At 44.4% G+C, this 20,068-nt stretch overlaps 1 protein-coding gene across 1 annotated transcript; it reads left to right on the forward strand.

Moving 5' to 3' along the window:
• Positions 1 to 5,526: 5,526 nt before the first annotated feature.
• Positions 5,527 to 16,780, forward strand: EIF4A3 (eukaryotic translation initiation factor 4A3). The gene is made up of 12 exons (XM_066595803.1): positions 5,527 to 5,804; positions 10,321 to 10,393; positions 11,566 to 11,632; positions 12,669 to 12,731; positions 12,883 to 13,015; positions 13,123 to 13,203; positions 13,754 to 13,895; positions 13,993 to 14,131; positions 14,840 to 14,955; positions 15,558 to 15,665; positions 15,780 to 15,907; positions 16,564 to 16,780. The coding sequence occupies exons 1-12, from the start codon at positions 5,624 to 5,626 to the stop codon at positions 16,578 to 16,580; spliced, it is 1,248 nt and encodes a 415-aa protein (XP_066451900.1). The 5' UTR covers positions 5,527 to 5,623; the 3' UTR covers positions 16,581 to 16,780.
• The last annotated feature ends 3,288 nt before the right edge of the window (positions 16,781 to 20,068 follow it).

Here is a 20,068-nt window from a genome sequence, read left to right on the forward strand (position 1 = left end):
AGAAAATTGCTGCTATAAATTTGGGAGGGATGTTGTAGTGCTTTAGGACCTGCTCCATGTAGGTCCAATCGACCCGGTCGAATGCCTTTTCGGCAAGAGTTGTAATTTTCAATGGTACTTTATAATGTACCATATAATGCACTGAAAAACCATTAAATATTTCTTTGCAGAGTAAAATGGGAAAAACCCCTAAATTAAGCCATCTTTCGGGTGCTTCTTGTTTCCATGGCGCACAAACTGCAACAAAAATGACATGATAACTTTATTCTATGGGTCAGTACGATTTCTACGATTCCGAACTTATATAGTTATTTTTTATTGCTGTACTACTTTTATTTTTTTTTCAAAGTTATTTAATTTTTTTAAATTATTTTCTGCTGCCATCTTCTGCACACAATAGCTTTTTCATTTTTCCGTCGACATAGCTGTACTAGGGCTCATTTTTTGCGGGACGTCCTGTAGTTTGCGTTGGTACCATTTTGGAATACATAAGACTTTTTGATCGTTCTTTAGTGCATTTTTTCTGGGAGACAGAGTGATCAAAAAAGGGCATTTCTGGCGTTCATTATTTATTTATTTTTTGATGACGTGCATCGTGTTGGGTAAATAATGCATTACTTTGATAGATCAAACTTTTACGGACACAGTAATACCAAATATATATTTTTCTTTTATGATTTAGATTCTTTAATTATAAATATGGCAAAAGGTTTGTTTTTTAACTTTTATTACTTTTTTTTTGTGTTTTAATAATTAGTAAAACTTGATTGATCTTACGTGTACTTCAGAGGAGGGGACAACAACCTGCGATGCTTTGATCTCTCCTGTAGTATGATGTAATGCCATGATCGGCATTACTATAGGCAGTCTATCAAGCCATCCCACAGACACGTCCTGCTAAGACAGCCTTGGGGCTTTTCAGAAGGCCCCCGGCTGCCATGACACCCGCACAGCTCCCTGCGACCTCATTGCGAGGTCGTATGGGACCCCTGAACGATTTAAATGCCGCTCTCAGAAATGACAGCTGCATTTAAAGGGTTAACAGCTTTGATTAGCTGCGCGGCTGATCAGAGCTGTTGCCGCCAGGTGTTGCCTGCAAGAAACAGCTGGCGCCCGTGCTGTATGGAGGGAGATTGCCACGCGATCTACCTTCATACATACCCTGACGCTGCGGGACATAAATGTATGTCCTATAGCGGGAAGGGGTTAAGAGAAGCTTAGAGTCTAGACCCTGGCGTGTTGGTGTGAGCTGCGTTCAGTCCTGCTGTGTTTTGCTTGTCATCTAGGTCTAGATGGGTCCCTAGGTTCCAGCGCAGGGCTGTCCTTGTCAGGATGATCGGCCCACATGCAGGCAGGTTTCAAGTGAAAGTTGTCTCATTAAAGTAGGGACCCACGAGACGAGGACCCTTGAAGTGGGCTTAAAGGGGTTGTCCCACGAAACAAAGTTGGGGTATACACTTCTGTATGGCCATATTAATGCACTTTGTAATGTACATTGTGCATTAATTATGAGCCATACAGAAGTTATTCACTTACCTGTTCCGTTGCTGGCGTCCCCGTCTCCATGGTGCCGTCTAATTTTCAGCGTCTAATCGCCCGATTAGACGCGCTTGCGCAGTCCGGTCTTCTCCGTGTTGAATGGGGCTGCTCGTGCTGGAGAGCTGCTCCTCGTAGCTCCGCCCCGTCACGTGTGCCGATTCCAGCCAATCAGGAGGCTGGAATCGGCAATGGACCGCACAGAAGACCTGCGGTCCACCGAGGGTGAAGATCCCGGCGGCCATCTTCGCAAGGTAGGTAAGAAGTCACCGGAGCGTGGGGATTCGGGTAAGTACTATCCGGTTTTTTTTTTCAACACATGCATCGGGTTTGTCTCGCGCCGAACGGGGGGTTATTGAAAAAAAAAAAAACGTTTCGGCGCGGGACAACCCCTTTAAGTATCTTGGCCAAAATACGAACCAATACCTCACATTGTAACATAGTATGTAAGGCCGAATGAAGACAATGTCTATCTAGTTCAGCCTGTTTAACCTCCTTGTTGATCCAGAGGAAGGCAAAAAACCCCAAGAGGCAGAAGCCAATTAGCCCTTTGGTGAAAAATTCCTTCCCGACTCCCTAATGGCAGTCAGACTAATCCCTGGATCAACCTCTAATAGTTCCTACCTGCCTGTATACCCGGATCAACAACCCGCTGGTCACCTAAAATTTATATCCTGTAATATCATAGCGCTCTAGAAAGACATCTAGTCCCCTCTTAAACTCCTCTATGGATTTTGCCATCACCATGTCCTCAGGCAGAGAGATCCACAGCCTCACTGATCTTACGGTAAAGAACCCTTTTCTGTGTTGGTGATGAAACCTGCTTTCCTCTAAACGTAGCGGATGCCCTCTTGTTACCGTCGCAGTCCTGGGTATAAACAGATCCTGGGAGAGATCCATGTGTTGTCCCCTTATGTATTTATACATAGTTATTTGATCTTCCCTTAACCGTCTTTTTTCCAGGGTAAATAATCCCAGCTTTGTTAGCCTCTCTGGGTATTCCAGTCCCGTCATTCGATGTATTAGTTTAGTTGCCCTTCTTTGAATCCCCCCCAAGCACTGCAACATCTCCCCTGAGCACCAGTGACCAGAACTGTACACAGTATTCCATGTGGGGCCTGACAAGTGCCTTATATAGTGGGAGGATAATGTTCTTGTTCCTCACCCCTATAACTCTTTCAATGCGCCTCAAGACTTTATTAGCTTTTGCAGCAGCTGACTGGCATTGATTACTCCAGTTAAATCTACAGTTCACTAGTACCCCCAGGTCTTTTTCCATCTCGCTTTTCCCTAGCAGTACCCCATTTAGTGTATATTGGTGACATCCGTTACTCCTGCCCATGTGTATAATCTTACATTTATCAACATTGAACTTCATTTGCCATTTTCTGTATCTATTTACATCTGTTTATGCATGTGGGTATGCTTGGTCGTGTTTTGGGCGTTTGTCTATAAGTGTGTTATGTCTGTCAATGAGTTATGTCCACTGTTTCCGAGTTCCACTGGAGTTTCGCCAGTTTGTGAGTGTGAATGATGTAACAGTAATTAACCCCCTCTACCCTTTCACTTGTGTTTTTCTTGAGCGTTTTTTTTTTCACGCGATATCGTTGTGTTTTTTTAACGCGATAGTCTATGGGACTTTCTAATGTTAAAAACGCATCACAGAAAAATTGCAAAGCTTTTTTAACATTAGAAAGTCCCATTGACAATCGCGTTAGAAAAACGCAGCGATATCGCGTAAAAAATGCGCAAGAAAGACGCAAGTGGGTGTCCACCCTTAGTCAGACCTCATCTGGCATACTGTGTGCAGTTCTGAATACCCCAATTTAAATAGACATTGTCAAACTGGAGCAAGTTCAGAGAAGAGTTACCAGGATGGTGAGCGGTCTTGTAGCTTGTAACACACAAGACTGAGAGGATACTTAATAGCTGTCTACAAATATCTGACAGGTGCAGATGTGCTAAAACAACAGATCCATCAGTACTTACCCGTCCTCGACCCCAGCAATCCAGCGTTGCAGCCCCACTTTTTCTGGTCTCTAATGACAATGAAAGTCAGGTGACTGCTACCTGCCAATCAGAGGTGTAGAACTGTTCAGTCTCATGGCATCGTGGCACACAGGATGTGAGCTCTGATGCCAGAAGAACATAGCTGCGGCTTCTGATTGGCAGAGGGCGGTCGTCTGACTTCCGCTGTCAACAGAGACTGAGAGAACAGCGGGGCTGCAACGCTGGATTGATGGGGTGCCGCATGGCTAAGTGATCCTGGGTCTGTTGTTTCATAGCACATTTGCAAACCCTTTAAATTGCCGGTCTTAGAGCTCGTTCACACGGCCGTATGAGTTTGCAGCGTTGTACTCATCGCAGCCCCTACTCTATGAAGAGCCATCATAGATTGCATATGGGCTGCAATAAGCACTGCGCATGCTCGGGACTATGACGTCACAGACATGCGCAGTGTGACTTTCTTTTTTTCCAAATCCCCTGCTCTGTGCAGAGCGGGGCTCCGTACTAAAAGCTGCCCTCTCACAGGCATTGCGATGGGGCAGCGTTTCAATACGGAGCCCTTTAAGGACTGCGTATGAAACGCAGGGAAATAGAGCATGCTGCGATTTATTTCTCCTGTGTTTTATACAGATGTCCCCTCGCAGCGGGAACACAGGTGTGAATGCAAGAATAAATGTCCATAGACTTTCATTGCCTGCATTCACTGTGTATTACGAACGGGAAAAACGTGTGTGTAATACGCGGTAACAATACGCCTGTGTGAATGAGCCCTAAGGTTCATTCACATGGGCATAAGCGCATTTTGTCTACGTAATTACACTACATATTTACATGACCAAAAATTGTTTACGCCGAAGTATTTCGCCGGCTTTTGAGTATTTTTGTCTGCACACATACGCTACATATCGGCGCGTGCAAAAAAGAATGTTTTGTTTTCGTTTGTACTCAGCGTATACACAGCCTTCCTGCATATTTTGCACGTATTTACGCAATCCTATTGATTTCAATGGGCCTCTATGGTGTGTAGTACGCACTAAGCTCGGACATGCTGCATATATTTACGTGATCACACATCCTGTGAAAAAATACTCCTATATAAGCGAGCCCATTGAAGTCAATGGGTTTCATTCACTGTGTATTACCTGCGCAAAAAAGTCATAAATAATACGCCACGCAAATACGCTTGTGTGAAGGAGCACTAAGTAAGTCTGCCCCTTTGTGTGAAGCAACCCTGAAGGAAGCCTAAAACCTGCTTTCACAAGGTGTGAACTACACTTTGGGTGAACTTTACCACAATATGGCTTAGGTCTGAAAAATGTGGCTATGTAAGCATAGGGCCGGCTTCACACGAGCGTATTTGCGCGCCTGAGTTTTGCGTATTTGCGGACTGTGCAATACTTTTTTGTGTGCACAACGCCGTATTTTACTGTACTTTTTGCACCCACAAGACATTTGCGCGCAGCAAACAAAGACGCCACGATTGAATTGGCTGATTAGTTCCAGATGTTTTTTTTTTTTTTGCCCAATTAAGCAACGTATTATGCATGCATTTGTGCTTCCCCATTGCTTTTTATTGGGCCTTTTGTTGCCCAAAAGCACAGAAAAATAAAGCTATTTATTTTTTGCACAACCGAAATGTGCAGGAAAATATGCGCATGTGAACGTACCCATTGAAATCAGCCTGTTCTATTCTCTGCGCATTGTGTGCGCAAATATGCCTGTGTGAAAGGAGCCTAAAAGTAACTCTGCAGTTTTAAAGCCACGTGTAATAACAAAACCCTGATATTGTTTTCCTGTGTTCTATCTGTTCAGGTTAAATAATAATAATAATAAAAAAAGGACTCCGACAAAATGGCGGCCCCTTCACTGTAACCCCACCAACATTCCACATGTAGTTTCCTCTACCGCCTCACACAAGTATCGCGAGATTATAATGTTACGTTTCGTCTGACGTCATCACGTTGCGTGCTGTGCGCCTGACGACAGTTTTGTGTTCCCGCCTTCTCGCGGGGAATTCTGGGAGACACGACAGGCGGCCTGCAGTAGTGCTCGGCGTGTTCTCCAGTCTGTCGGCATAGTCATGGCGAGTGCGGCTACAGCGGGAGTTGCGGGGGTGACCAGCGGGTCCAGCCGGAAGAGGCTCCTGAGGGAAGAAGACATGACGAAAGTTGAGTTCGAGACGAGCGAGGAGGTGGACGTCACCCCGACCTTCGACACGATGGGGCTGCGGGAAGATCTGCTGCGGGGCATCTACGCGTATGGTGAGTGCGAGAGCCGTGTTCACACTGACCCGGAAGTGAAACGGAAGCGGCCCGTCCGTTTCTCTGGAGGATTGTTGGGAGCCTCTGTTACCGTTGGAGGACAGGATGAAATGGCGCAGAGATCTGCGCCGTCACGTCCTGTAAATACCGGCAGGATGCTGGAAACCGGACGGCTCCTACATGCAGAAGTGCCTTCTTTTTTTTTTTGCTCCCCGGGCGCATTATGTTACATAACTCCTGCCCGCTGCGCTCACACGGGGCGTCTATTTGTTGCGGACTTGAAATGCGATTAAACGCGGCCTAAAAAAGAAAACCGTATGTGTTTTTTCACAATGGGGTCGTCTCTTTAAATTTCTTAAAGGTACAAAACGCCACGTGTGAGCGCAGGCCGATCTAGGATAGCGTGCAGCGAGCGCCGTACACTAGGCTCTAGTACTCTGCCGGAGGTCTAAGGGGGTATGTATTATACTTACCCGCCTCGGGCACCCCATGAGTCGGCGGGTGAACTGTGTCATCTTACGTGGGCTCACCCAGCCTGCCGCTTGGAGTCTGATCACCAGTCCGTGCGCCAACGTTAAGTTGCTGACCGTGCGGGTAAATGTAAGAAGAGAAAAAACTTCCCGGTTTCCTTGTACCCTGCCCTATGAGCACGTAACCCCATGGAGCTCGTAGCTGGAGACGGGTTCTCGTTAAGGTCTAGCCCCACTGACATACCTTACCTCCGAGATATGGAAGTGTGTCCTGCCTTGTCTGTGGGTCTCCTGGGGCGACCTCTGAGCATCATAGGAGCGTACACTGCCTGGAGGTCGGCTCAGGACTAAGTACGGAAGGGTGGCTAGACCTGGACCTCCTTTTTTTTTCCGTACTAGAGAACATCCCCATTCTCAGGAGGAGGTCTCGTTCCCCATAGGACACCTGGGGGTGCTGGTAGTTACTCAGTGAATGGGGCTCAGTGGTTAGCACTGCTGCCTTGCAGTAAAATCTCATCAAGGACAATATCGACTTTGAAAAACTCCATACAGACATCACCCACGGTCAGAATTGAACCTGCAACTCCGGCACCCTGAAATAGCAATGCTAACCACTGAGCCACCATGCTTGTCCTCTGTTCTCCAAGAAGAAGAAACAGAGAGAACATAAAAACGCCATCCAAATGTTGCCCTTGGTCAGACTTGAACCTAGAACCCCAGCACCAGTGCTAACCACTGAGCCACGACGCTTTCTTCTGCAGGTCCTATTTTCGTGTGAGTCTCTGTGCGGTGTGGCGCTCGGGCGCAGTGTAACGTGCGGTGTGGCGCTCGGGCGCAGTGTAACGTGCGGTGTGGCGCTCGGGCGCAGTGTAACGTGCGGTGTGGCGCTCGGGCGCAGTGTAACGTGCGGTGTGGCGCTCGGGCGCAGTGTAACGTGCGGTGTGGCGCTCGGGCGCAGTGTAACGTGCGGTGTGGCGCTCGGGCGCAGTGTAACGTGCGGTGTGGCGCTCGGGCGCAGTGTAACGTGCGGTGTGGCGCTCGGGCGCAGTGTAACGTGCGGTGTGGCGCTCGGGCGCAGTGTAACGTGCGGTGTGGCGCTCGGGCGCAGTGTAACGTGCGGTGTGGCGCTCGGGCGCAGTGTAACGTGCGGTGTGGCGCTCGGGCGCAGTGTAACGTGCGGTGTGGCGCTCGGGCGCAGTGTAACGTGCGGTGTGGCGCTCGGGCGCAGTGTAACGTGCGGTGTGGCGCTCGGGCGCAGTGTAACGTGCGGTGTGGCGCTCGGGCGCAGTGTAACGTGCGGTGTGGCGCTCGGGCGCAGTGTAACGTGCGGTGTGGCGCTCGGGCGCAGTGTAACGTGCGGTGTGGCGCTCGGGCGCAGTGTAACGTGCGGTGTGGCGCTCGGGCGCAGTGTAACGTGCGGTGTGGCGCTCGGGCGCAGTGTCTGTGTGCGGTACGGCGCTCGGGCGCAGTGTCTGTGTGCGATACGGCGCTCGGGCGCAGTGTCTGTGTGCGATACGGCGCTCGGGCGCAGTGTCTGTGTGCGATACGGCGCTCGGGCGCAGTGTCTGTGTGCGATACAGCCTAAAGCAGGTCACATGTCTAGTGCAACGAATCGCATTCCAGGTCTCGTCTTTTAGAGCTCATTTAGAAAATGAAAGCTGCATCCTGATTGGCTGTTACGGCAGCGCCACTTATTCTTCTTCCTCCTTGATAAATCTTATACTGTATGCACATCACGTGGCGTTAATGTCTGATTGCAGCCTTGTACCTATATAGCAGCCTGCACACATCCGTACAGTGACGGTTACTGGTCAAACGTGCGCCAAATAGGCGTGTAATACATTGTAGCAGCGACTCCTCAGATATACGTTGCATGTAGCACTCAATAGTGCTGTGAGCGGAGGCTGGAGTTACACCGGAGGGGGCGATGTCGCTCCAGGTAAAGGGTCTGTTTTGCACTCGCAAACCTGCACCTTTTTTTTTAGATTTTGATGCGTTTTGTGTGAACGCCGGCTCGCCGTACGTACAATTTTTCATGCGCATGAAGGAAATTGCTGCTGGGTCATTCCATGTCAGCCGGCCTAATTTGGGAGAGGGTCCCTGCCGGACCACCTGGAATTTTGAAGAAATGTTTCCAGACTGTTCATCCACCATCCGTATAAAGTCTCAGCTTGCTGTATAGTTTGGTTGAGGTGCTGGACCCATTTGCATAAATTCGCTTTTTCCTCACAGGTCGTTCCCAAAAAAACATCCACGTTTGTGTCGCTGCTGTTCTTGATGTAAGCAGGCGAACTCGCTGAAACTTGATGCACCTGGTCAACTTTGTGTAGAACACCCTAAAGAATGAGCTTTGGTGGCTAATAAGCCCGAAGTGGCTGGGAAGTGGTGTTGTGATTACCAAATAGCCTAAATAAGCTGGATTTGGCCGGTGAGCAGTGCAAGTGGCTACCAAAGTTCTGTTACACTGGCTTCTTTTCTGCCTGCCTACTTAGGCCTCCCTCAAACAGCAGCGCTACGAAGCGCCGCAATTTCACTTTTGTCTTGGGCCGCAGCGCCCTGCGTCTGACAGCGGGTTAAGCACACCTTATCATTGATGAAGTGCGCCAAACGCAATAAATAGAACAGACTCCGCCCGAAGATCGCAGTGCTGGAAATTGCCGCAATCAAACAGATGTCCGCTAAGCTCCATTGCAAACTATGGGAATGTTATACCACTATTAGTGCGGTGCTCAGAACGCCGTTGTAAAGCGCCTGTGAGGGAGCCTTTCCTCTTTTATTCCCCACTGAGATTGGTAAAAAAAAAAGTTTTGCCATTTTTACTTTTTTTTTTTTTTAACCCTTTCCAATCCACTGATGTCTGAAGACATTATGATTTAAGGCTGTACAGCTCCGATGTTGGAAGACGTCCGTCGGGGTTCTCTTACTGTATATTGCCAGCCTCTCTGCTGTCGGAGCCTATCCAACGTGTCACCTCATGCAGTACTGGCTTTAACCAGCATATAGCGCTGTTGTATAACATCAGAAAAAGAGTAAGCCCCCTAAGAAAACCAGGAAACAAATTGGATTGGAAAGGGTTAAACTAAAAAAAAAAGATCCTTCCACTTTTATTTAGCTGTGTGCCATCAGAGAGCGGGTTCTATCAGTCTGTTCCTGTAGTTTCATGTTGTCGTCTTTCAGTTACAATAGTGTGAAGTTCACATGAGAGGTGTAAATCCTCGCATCGATCCAGTTTGCAATCTCGAATTGACCGAGGGCACCATGTGTTGTTGATCCCTTTTACACGGCCCGATTGTTAGACGAACGAGCACTTGTAGGACCCCTCGGCCCACTAACTGGTCTGTGTAGGACGACCGCTCACCCCGTCTGTCAGTGTAGTGTTTAATGCTGAAGGGGTTGCCCCCATTCCTTTATACAGAGGTAGCCGAGCGCTTGTGCTCAACCGTCTCAGAGCGGTGTGGATACTGTCACTCCATTAATCGAGGGACACTTTAGGCCCCCAGTTCTCCTCAGCCCTCGTTCACAAGGCAGATTTCACTGGGAGTTTGACACTGATACCATATTAAATGTTTCCACTGTATGTCCCATTGAATGAGAATCTGTGATGTACTAGACTGCGTGGATACTAAATCTTCGCTGTGATCATAAATAAGTGGCGTATCTGTCTCTGAAGCGGACTCTGCGTCTGGTTTGCTGAACACGCATTAGCCCCGTTGACTGAGGCTACAATCTGTGCAGCAGGGGATATGTAAGTCCATGGCAGAATCAATGTTAAATGCTTGATATCTGCCGCAGGTTTCTATTGAATCCACGTCTTGTTTTTCCAACCCAGATTATAGCGTGTGACCATGGCTCTAGAGACGGTTACTGTCTGTATACACATTTCTGAGGTGCAGAGACATGTGCATGAGATGTACGAAAGGAAGCATAAGCCACCCCAACACCCCGTTGCCAGGGCACATCTGCTGTATTGAGCTTCATATATTGTAGTTTTCCTTCTTGGCTTTTTTTTTAAAGAAAATAAATGAATATATTTGTTTTTCTTTTAGGGTTTGAGAAGCCGTCCGCCATCCAACAGAGGGCCATTAAGCAGATAATTAAAGGAAGAGATGTAATTGCACAGTAAGTAATCACACCGGGCACCGAATTGGTTAAATTTCTTAAGACATTTAGCACATAAAATAAAGAAATAAAAAGCAAAATATACACTTAAAAGTGTTTTCTGAGTATTCTATGTATTGGGGCTATAGGTCAGTGTTCCCCAACTTCAGTCCTCAGGGACCCCCAACAGGTCATGTTTTCAGGATTTCTTCAGTGTTGCACAGGTGATGTAATTATGGTCAGTGCCCCAGACATTGCTACAGGTGTTCTTACCATAGGATATCCTGAAAACATGACCTGTTGGTGGTCCCCGAGGACTGGAGTTGGGGACCCCTGCTGTAGGGGAACAAGTTACATATAAACATTAATTTTCACCTCTACGCTGCTGTTGGCTCCAGTCTATTATTTACACATCGGTGGCAGTGATCACATGGGTTGTTTACCCATGTGACAGCTGCAGCCAATAGAAGGCCTAATAGGACGCCACATGTAACAGTAAGTAGGTTATGCATACTGTAACAAATTTGCTGAAGTATCATAGATGGGGGCCCCACTTGTTACCCCCTCTGTAAGCCACAGGGAAGAGCTGCCAGCCGGACTCGTCTCTGCCAGGTATTTGCAATTACTTTTAATGGGCTCTATGTAATACTGTGGTGTTGTAGTCGCTGGGTGTCTTTACCGATTTTGTTCCCACATAGCGGAATTGCCGTAGATTTTCTGTTGTGGCAAAACTGCACCCTAATTTGTGTCAATCTGTAGACTTCCATGCGGGTCCACAGCAGACTTCAACCTCTTCAATTGAAATTGTGAAATGTGCTGTGGATGTGTGTTAAAATCTGCACCAAAGGCTGCGGAAGCTGGTGCATACCTCCATAAAAATCCATCATGTGTGACGCACCCTAAATGTTTCCATGCAAATTTGATTTTGTTCCGCTGTAATGTACCAAACCCAAATAAAAGTAAGGCTATTCCGGGCCCTACAGACACGTAACTACTAGCAGGTTGTCTAGCCGTAGTATTTTTGTCTGCATTAGCCTCTTCAGGCCATGTTCACATACAGCAGTTATATATTTGTTCTACATTTACGTGTAACTTCTTCATTTTATTGCTCTTTTATTTGGTTTACGGAGCAGTTTTAAGTCCTTACAGGGATACTTTTGCTGTTTCTTGACGTCTTCGCTTTTGTCTTGCAGATCACAGTCTGGTACAGGCAAAACGGCCACATTTTGTGTGTCTGTCCTCCAGTGCTTGGATATTCAGGTAACTTGTTATCTTTTTGTGTAAAGCATCTTGTTACTTAGACAATACCAATGTCCTCACCTGCAGACAAGTGGTGATTCACATTATCTAATTGAAGTAGTTGATTTCAGATCGATAATTATTGCAGTTTTTGCTAAGAGGTTTAGCCTGTCAAGGCGTAGTAGGACATATGGATGTCAGAGGCGGGTCCCTTTGTTCATTGTTTTCTATGTAATGCACACCTGATACATTATAACTATGGGGAATTACACTTTTTTTTTTTAAAATTTGTATTTATTTGCAAACTTTAAAAAAAATGCAAAACTTTTGTAATAAACTTACAATACAATGAAACATGGAATATAAATCTTTTCACAGCACTGTATTGTTTTGGTGATTCATTGTAAAGTTTCCAAACAATGTAGTATGTATTGTTCATCACCGGATAATGATCATTAGTGAGGTTGGAAGTACATGTGAGTATTTTAAAGTATATTGGTGACCCGCCACACCAATTAGTGGGCCATTTACATGTTACTATTATCACTCAAAACTCATTCATGAATTTTAGCAATAATGTGTAAATGGAAAAAAATCGCTCACTTGTTATTGCTGACTTCCAATCGAAAAAACTATCGCTTGCTTCTCGTTACCTGTAAATGCTCAGTGCTTCACATAGAAGGTAAAGCAAGAAGTGAGAAGCCTGCGTTTCTCCGGTGAAGTCTTTCAGCGTAAACGCCCTGCCCGATCGCTAACGACCTTAGCGGTGACGTCGGCGCTCAAGCAGTCGTTTATCCAACACAATCATACACTTGTTCATTCATCCAACCAACTGAATGCATCCCTCCCATATGGGGGACGACGACACACTCTATAACCTATAAAGAAGTATACGTTGGGCTGGGGATGAGGTCTGTCTTCTAGGAAGGTTCTAATGACACATTTCAGTTTATGCATTACATCACTATGCCATGGATATTGCCGGCATATACTTCATTGTTGGAACAATATGTGACTGATTTTATTAGAAATTGTAATGGTTGTTGTTGGCTTGTAGGTCCGAGAAACACAGGCATTGATCTTAGCACCAACCAGAGAATTGGCTGGACAGATTCAGAAGGTAAAGCAATATGGCTGCTTATATTTTGGGATATATTGTTGCACTTGGGGGTGGGGGTGGGGGTGGGGGCTTCTGGTTTTCTTTTCATCACTTCTTGCTATAGCTTTCCTATGTACTTCCAGTAATCTCATCACTCTGGTTGCTGTTCTAGGTTCTTCTGGCCCTGGGTGACTACATGAATGTACAGTGTCATGCGTGCATTGGGGGAACCAATGTAGGGGAAGATATTAGAAAATTAGATTATGGGCAGCACGTTGTTGCTGGCACACCAGGCCGTGTCTTTGGTAAGCATATGGTTTTAACTTGCTTTATCTTTTTATAATGCGTTTTCTTGTAGCTAAAGAGTTTACATAGACTGATTTTAGTATAATCTCAATATTCTCACACACAGATATGATTCGCCGCAGAAGCTTAAGAACACGGGCTATTAAAATGCTAGTGCTGGATGAAGCTGATGAGATGCTTAACAAAGGTTTGTTTTCCCTTTTAATAGTTGAATTAAAGTAAAACTTTGTTGCAAAGATTAGGAAGGAAACTTTTTTTTTTTTTTTACCTCAGTTATTTACCTTGACGGTGTCAAATTTTAAAGGGGCGGATGAGGTCAAAAGTTATTCATAATGTGCAGTGTCTGATCGGTGGGGATCCAGCTCCTAGGACCTCCACCGACAAAGTGGTGGTTCCATGTCCTCCCTTATTAATGGAGCAGCAGTAAAGCCTGTACATTACCGCTCCAGTCATCTATATGGGACTGCAGGAGATTGTGCTGCACTTTGCTTCTGGTTGAGAGTCCTATAGAGATTTATGCAACGACAATGCAGAGCATCTTCGGTGCAACTCGCATCACCTGTGTAAATGCACCCTTAAATATTGTTTACATCAGAGTACAATAGGCTTGTCTAGAATAGTAGTAAGACAAGTATTAACTAATCCTGGTAACATCATTACATATTGCTTACATTAAGGACTTTGCACTTCCTGTTTCATCAATGCTCATTTTCTTTATCATTTTATGTTAACTTCAGGTTTCAAAGAACAGATTTATGATGTATATCGGTATCTGCCACCTGCCACACAGGTGTGCCTGATCAGTGCCACACTTCCGCATGAAATCCTGGAAATGACCAATAAATTCATGACCGATCCCATCCGTATCCTGGTGAAACGGTAATTGTTCAACCGCAACATTTATTCCCAATTGTTCAGTGCTTTTGGTTTATGAACGGCTATCTTTGATGGATATTTGTGGTATCTTTTCTTACAGTGATGAGTTGACGCTGGAAGGCATTAAGCAGTTTTTTGTGGCAGTGGAGCGGGAAGAATGGAAGTTTGACACGTTGTGTGATTTGTATGACACACTCACCATTACACAAGCTGTGATCTTTTGCAACACAAAAAGAAAGGTGAGAAATTAAATTTTATCTGCCTAAATGGGTACTGCCATCACGGCAAGTTAAGCTATATATCCACAGGATTAGGTGATAACTTGCTGATTATTGAAGGACCTGACTGTTGGGGCCCCACCAGTCACAAGATTGTAGCCCTGGTGCATCCTGAAGTGTAGGCTGCAGAGAATATGCAAATGTGCACCTTTGCTCCATTCACTTTTGTGGGACCACCGAAGATAGCTGAGCACTTGAACTCTGTTTCTAGCAATCCTATTGAAGGGAAGCGAAGGGAGTGGAGGCTCACATGCACGTCCTCCGTTCCCCACACTTTGGGATGCACTGGAGTTGCAATTTAAAAGATAAGTGGGTGTCCCAGTGGTCAGAGCCTCACCAGTCAGCAAGATATCCACTATCTCACCCCTTTAAGTCACGGCCCTTGTTTCTGCCAGTTAAATCCAACTTTAATATATTATTTTTTTAGAGGTTTTGTTTTATTAGTTTAGGATGATCTTGCATGATGAGATGGTTCACCAGCATCTTTGCTCAATGAGAGAGCTCCCATTTTTTTTGTTACTCCTTCTGGTTTGTATTAAGCTCCTGATTGACATTAGTGACGATGGTCGGACATATGTGGTGCGAGTTTCAGGCTAAGCTTCACTTCAATCGTGTTTAAACTCTTCCAGTTGTTCGTTCATTCTGACTTTTTCTATGTGCTTTATTTAGGTTGACTGGTTGACAGAGAAAATGAGAGAAGCTAACTTCACTGTGTCTTCTATGCATGGTGACATGCCCCAGAAAGAGAGGGAGTCCATCATGAAAGAGTTCAGATCTGGTGCCAGGTAAGTGTACAGCGATTGTGTAGAACATCTGCCAGTGGCCATCCTGCTGACAAACCTCACATTCCCTGACCCGATCACGGAGAAGTGGACAAGCCATCTGCAGAGCTCTCCTTCAGTCACTCTCCTTGGGAAATGTAATATTAAACTGCACCAATTGATGTCCATACTTAACTGAACTGGCCAGACCAAGAACCTGTATGGCTAATTGAGGGGGGGTCCCAATGATATTCTTATGCCCTGGGTGGGCAATGCTTTTATGGTATATGAACATCTTCCTGTAGAAAAATGTTGTGGCATTTCATAAGAAGATTTCTTCCGCTAGGCTCGTGGTGATGGGTCAGCATTGTCTTAGGTTGCTGAGGTGGGAAATATCATGACAGGCATACATGTGGGTGCTGGTATATTCACTGGCAGCTGGTTTGTACAGTTAATTGAAGTGAGAAAAAACCCTGTCAGTAATGTGCATGCTTGATTTCTATTTTTTTTTTCGAATGAAGCGCATTTGATATTTTCACCCGTGGAGTGTAATCACTGCATCTTCAGCTCAGATGGGTGTTAGAGTATAAACTGATAACCTCACGAGTTCTTACTTCCCTTTACAGTCGAGTACTGATTTCCACCGATGTCTGGGCGAGAGGTTTGGATGTTCCGCAGGTCTCCCTCATCATTAACTATGACCTTCCCAACAACAGAGAATTGTATATCCACAGGTATGTTATCCTCCATGTAATTAAAATTGCATACCGGTCAATCTGCTGCAATGTCCGTTTCCAATTTTTGTAGCTATATATGCTTTATATTTATTTTGTTTTGCTTTTGCATAGAATTGGTCGTTCAGGACGTTACGGAAGAAAAGGTGTTGCAATTAACTTTGTAAAGAACGATGATATCCGTATCTTACGAGACATTGAGCAGTACTATTCCACTCAGATTGATGAAATGCCCATGAATGGTATGTATCGCCCTATTTAGTAGTCTATATTTTGGCATCAGTTGCCCTCTGTAAGTGCAGTTGCAGTCTATGCAGCCTCACAGCCCTGTTCTAGAGCTCCCACTTGCCAGGGTGATGAGTCATACATTTTTGGTTTTGGGGTGCTGGTAACAAAACACTATGAAATTCATATGTTATTATTATTAAACATCCTTTTTTTTTGTTTGTTTTTCTTTCTAAGTTCACATTTTTAGCATATGGCTATGGGTGCTGCTCTGGCCTTTCCCTGCCCACATCCTCTAGAGTGACCGCTCTTTCCCTATACACTAGCGGGGAGACAGCTGTTACTAGGTTATGTGGCTGGGGAGAGACACAGAGCGCCATTTAGGATCACACTTGAGTGTGTTCGGAATAAAACACGCATTGTACGTATGTCCTGGTTTCATATTGCCCACGGTTGGGTCAGCATGAACCTGGTGACAGGTTCCCTTTAACATTTAGGTCCTTGTGCAAAGACAGACGTTTTTGGAATGGAACAATACGTACGCTTATCTATTAACTAGTCATTATGTGTGTCTGATTTCATGAGTTGAACATTCTATACTCCAATCTCTGAAGTAGATATATATTTTTTTTTATTCTTTCAAGTAATAATGTTTTTAACTTTTTTCTCACAGTTGCTGATCTGATTTGAAGAGTCCGATTCCCTGTATAGAAGGATTATGTGGAACAACTGGCCATCGTGTTTTATTTTTGTCTGGATTTCATTTATAGATCAGATTTTACTGTTATCTTTTTATCTTTTATTTAACTCTTCAATACGAGCCAAACATCCCATTGTAAACCGCTGTAAATACATTTGGTGAATTTTCAATAAAAAAAATACAAACCCCATCCACGATGTAATTCATCAGCCATGTCTTGCCAATATACGGTAGTTTGGTAGAGTCACGGTGCCAAAGACTGTGTGAGGTATGTCATTTTGGGGACAGGATGTTATCCTATGCTGAAGACTTTGGAGGCTGGGGTATAATAACCATATAGAGTGAAATGCATCAATTGAAAAATGTTATGCTCTCTATTAATTCTACTTTTCCGCATACCTTCTCAACCTACAAGTTCATCTCCATCTGTCCCAGGCTTTACATTTCTGCTTAGGGTTCGCAATCAGTGGTTTCTCAGCTCTTTGTCATATAAAAACATAGATGTATTCAGCTTCCCGCAATGAATGTCAGTTTGGAGATGATGGTGTAAGGGAAGGAAACCTCGTGCCAGCAATGAGGTCTATGTACACGGAGGACAAGAAAAGGAAAACTACACACACACACACACTCCATATACTGTTAAATGCTGATTTTACATTAAAATACATATAATACTAGAGAAATCTTAGACCGTTTTAAGATGTGCAGATTTTTTTCCCCCAATTTTCTTCCCCCCCCCCCCCCCCCCCCCAAACTTTAAAAACAACTTTCATTTATCCATCAATGAGGGCTTGTTTTTTGCGTAACGAGTTGTATTTTAAAATGGTGCTATTTAATGTACCATAATGTACTGAAAAATTATGGGGAAAATGGTTTTTTAAACTTTTTTTTCTTGTTTGTTTTTTAACAATTACTAAAGCGTTTTTAAACTGGAAAGCTCCGGGAGTTGCATCTGGAAGTGAATTTCAAATTGACATGTCAATTTTTGCTGTAGTTTTCAGCCTTTTCAATAAATGGGGTAAAATGCATAGAAAATCCACATGTAGCTCCAACAGATTTAATGCTCAGTTTACGTTCCATGTGCACATATCCTCAATCTTGTAGGTTAAACCTAGCCCTTAGTAAACACAAATCCTATTCCAGTGGAATGACTTATTTAAGGGGGTTGATGGTATTTGCTAAACCTTGTGATGCCAGAAACTAGGTTAGTGTTTTATAAAATCTGCAAAAAGTTAAATGTATGTCTCTGCACAGATTGTCGAGTAGCCTGTAGTGTCAGAGGCCTTTTTTGTCTGGACGGCACATTTCAGGTTTATGTAATCGAGTATGCTGATTTCAAAAATCAAGACGGAAAAATTCTTTGAAAACCGTAACACCTCCCTCTTTACACTTGAAAAAAACGAAAAATCATATAGTTATCAATTTTCATATTTTATATATTTTTATGCCCAAAATACATATTTGCTGTTTAGACCAAAATACATGAAACATCATAACCATATTTGTTTCTGTACGTACAGTACAAAAAAATATAACCTTTACAACAGTCATATATTAGCCTATTCAATTTACTCATATACTATTTAGAAGAAGGATAGTTTTCGGAGAATTTTTTTTGTCTTGATTTTTGAAATCAGCATACTCTATTACATAAAACCTGAAATGTGCCGTTCATTCAGACAAAAAAGGTCTCCGACACTACAGGCTGTTGTAGAGATTTCATTACTAGTGCAATGGGGCAGGTTTACTAATACTATAATGCAGTGCAAACTTATGTCCCTCTTACACGGGCCGACAGTCGTCGCTGCTAAAGTCAACAGCGCTCAAGCAGAGCATTTTCCACTTCTAGCTCAGCGCTTCACCTCCTGCGGGGAGCATTTACACAAAACTAGAAACCAACAAGATTTTTTTTTAAGCTGACTAGTCTACTTAAACTGTGAATGAATAGTGCGTGATTTTTGTGTTTTTACACTGTATGGTTATCACTCGAATGATAATGGCTATATGTAAATGGGCCATAAGTCAATCTTAAAAGCTACCAGATTTATCAATGACATAAGTCTAGTGAATTTTTAGGACTTTATTCACACTTGATTTTTTTCTTACAACTGGCTGCACACGAGCCCATTGACTTCAATTAGCCTTTTCAGATATGCACTTGTTCACGGACACGCAGTCCATGTAACACAAGTCTCAGCATGTCCCATTGTCATCTGTATGATGGATGAGAATAGCACATGCAATGTCCACTGTCCCCTCTGCTCGGACAGCACATGAACGGGTGTTCTTGCACTGTCTGATGTGAGTTGAGTCTGACTCTTGGATGCAACTTGCATAGGAAACTGTGAATAAACCCCTAGACTGTCTAGTCTACTTTTATACCACCTATTAGTTGGCTTAGTTTATGCCAGATTTTCCATGTAAATTTTGGAGCATGGCATTGCCTTTATGTTATGCTTATATTCCAAAGTCATCCCTGTTTCAGACACTGAAAGTGGCCGGCAATGCACGTTGCTAGAAAATAGAGGCTGTGCTTTAATAGTGTTACTCACTCCATGGTATGCATGCCCAGACCCCATGTGTATCGCCACTGCATGGGTAGCTTTCTCAAAGGACTAAGTCTCATCCAAATTATGTTTTTATACCCGAACACGAAAGACCAAATTTGACTTGCCTGCTTGGGTTAACACACAATACCAGCATACCAAGAAAGGTAGCAAGCACTAGTACCTCCTGAGTACCACTTTGGTGGCATGCCTTATGAGCCAGGTAGACTATTTGGGTTTCTTGTACATACAGTTTTTGGGGGCTTTTTGGGTAGTAGAGGCTGTGCATTTAGGAGAGGAAGGAAGCGGCAGTCCAGAGCCTGCTTTCAAAGGAGCTTGGGTGAAAAGTGGGGCACTAAGCACTCCAGGGCCAAACTAAAGTCAAGAAACCAGATTTCTGTAATAGATATTCCAGTAACAGGCATTTTTTTCCCATTACCTATGGGATCTGAAAAAGGACCCATGGGTCCTAAACTTTGTGCACTTTACTTATACAATTGAATTCTTAAGACCTTTAATTCATTTGAACCTCCCATCTGGTGACAGAAAAACAACTAGTCTTCAAAAAGGCTCAGAGGAAGGCCAATAAAGATCAGATCGGTCAATATGACCTGAAAGATCTTAACATGGGCATAGGAGAATCTTTCCCACCTAACAGCTCTGCATATCAGAGGATCGTGCAATGTGGTGGTGGACAGATTGAGTCTCTGTCCTAGCAGAATGGCCACTGCGTCCTAAGATCTCTCTCATGTCCCACCAGACAGTGATGTGATTGATCTCATGGGCACCAGCATTAATGCCAAGGTGGAGAAATTATGTTCCCTGTCCTGGAAAGAATCTAAATGATAGATGCTCTATCCAACCCATGGAGGTTAAGGCTAGGTTTTATGTTCCCTCCAGTTTCCATGATAGCGAGGGTATTGATGAAAATC

This window comes from Eleutherodactylus coqui, chromosome 3, assembly GCF_035609145.1.
Source record: "Eleutherodactylus coqui strain aEleCoq1 chromosome 3, aEleCoq1.hap1, whole genome shotgun sequence".
Taxonomy (NCBI): Eukaryota; Metazoa; Chordata; class Amphibia; order Anura; family Eleutherodactylidae; genus Eleutherodactylus; species Eleutherodactylus coqui.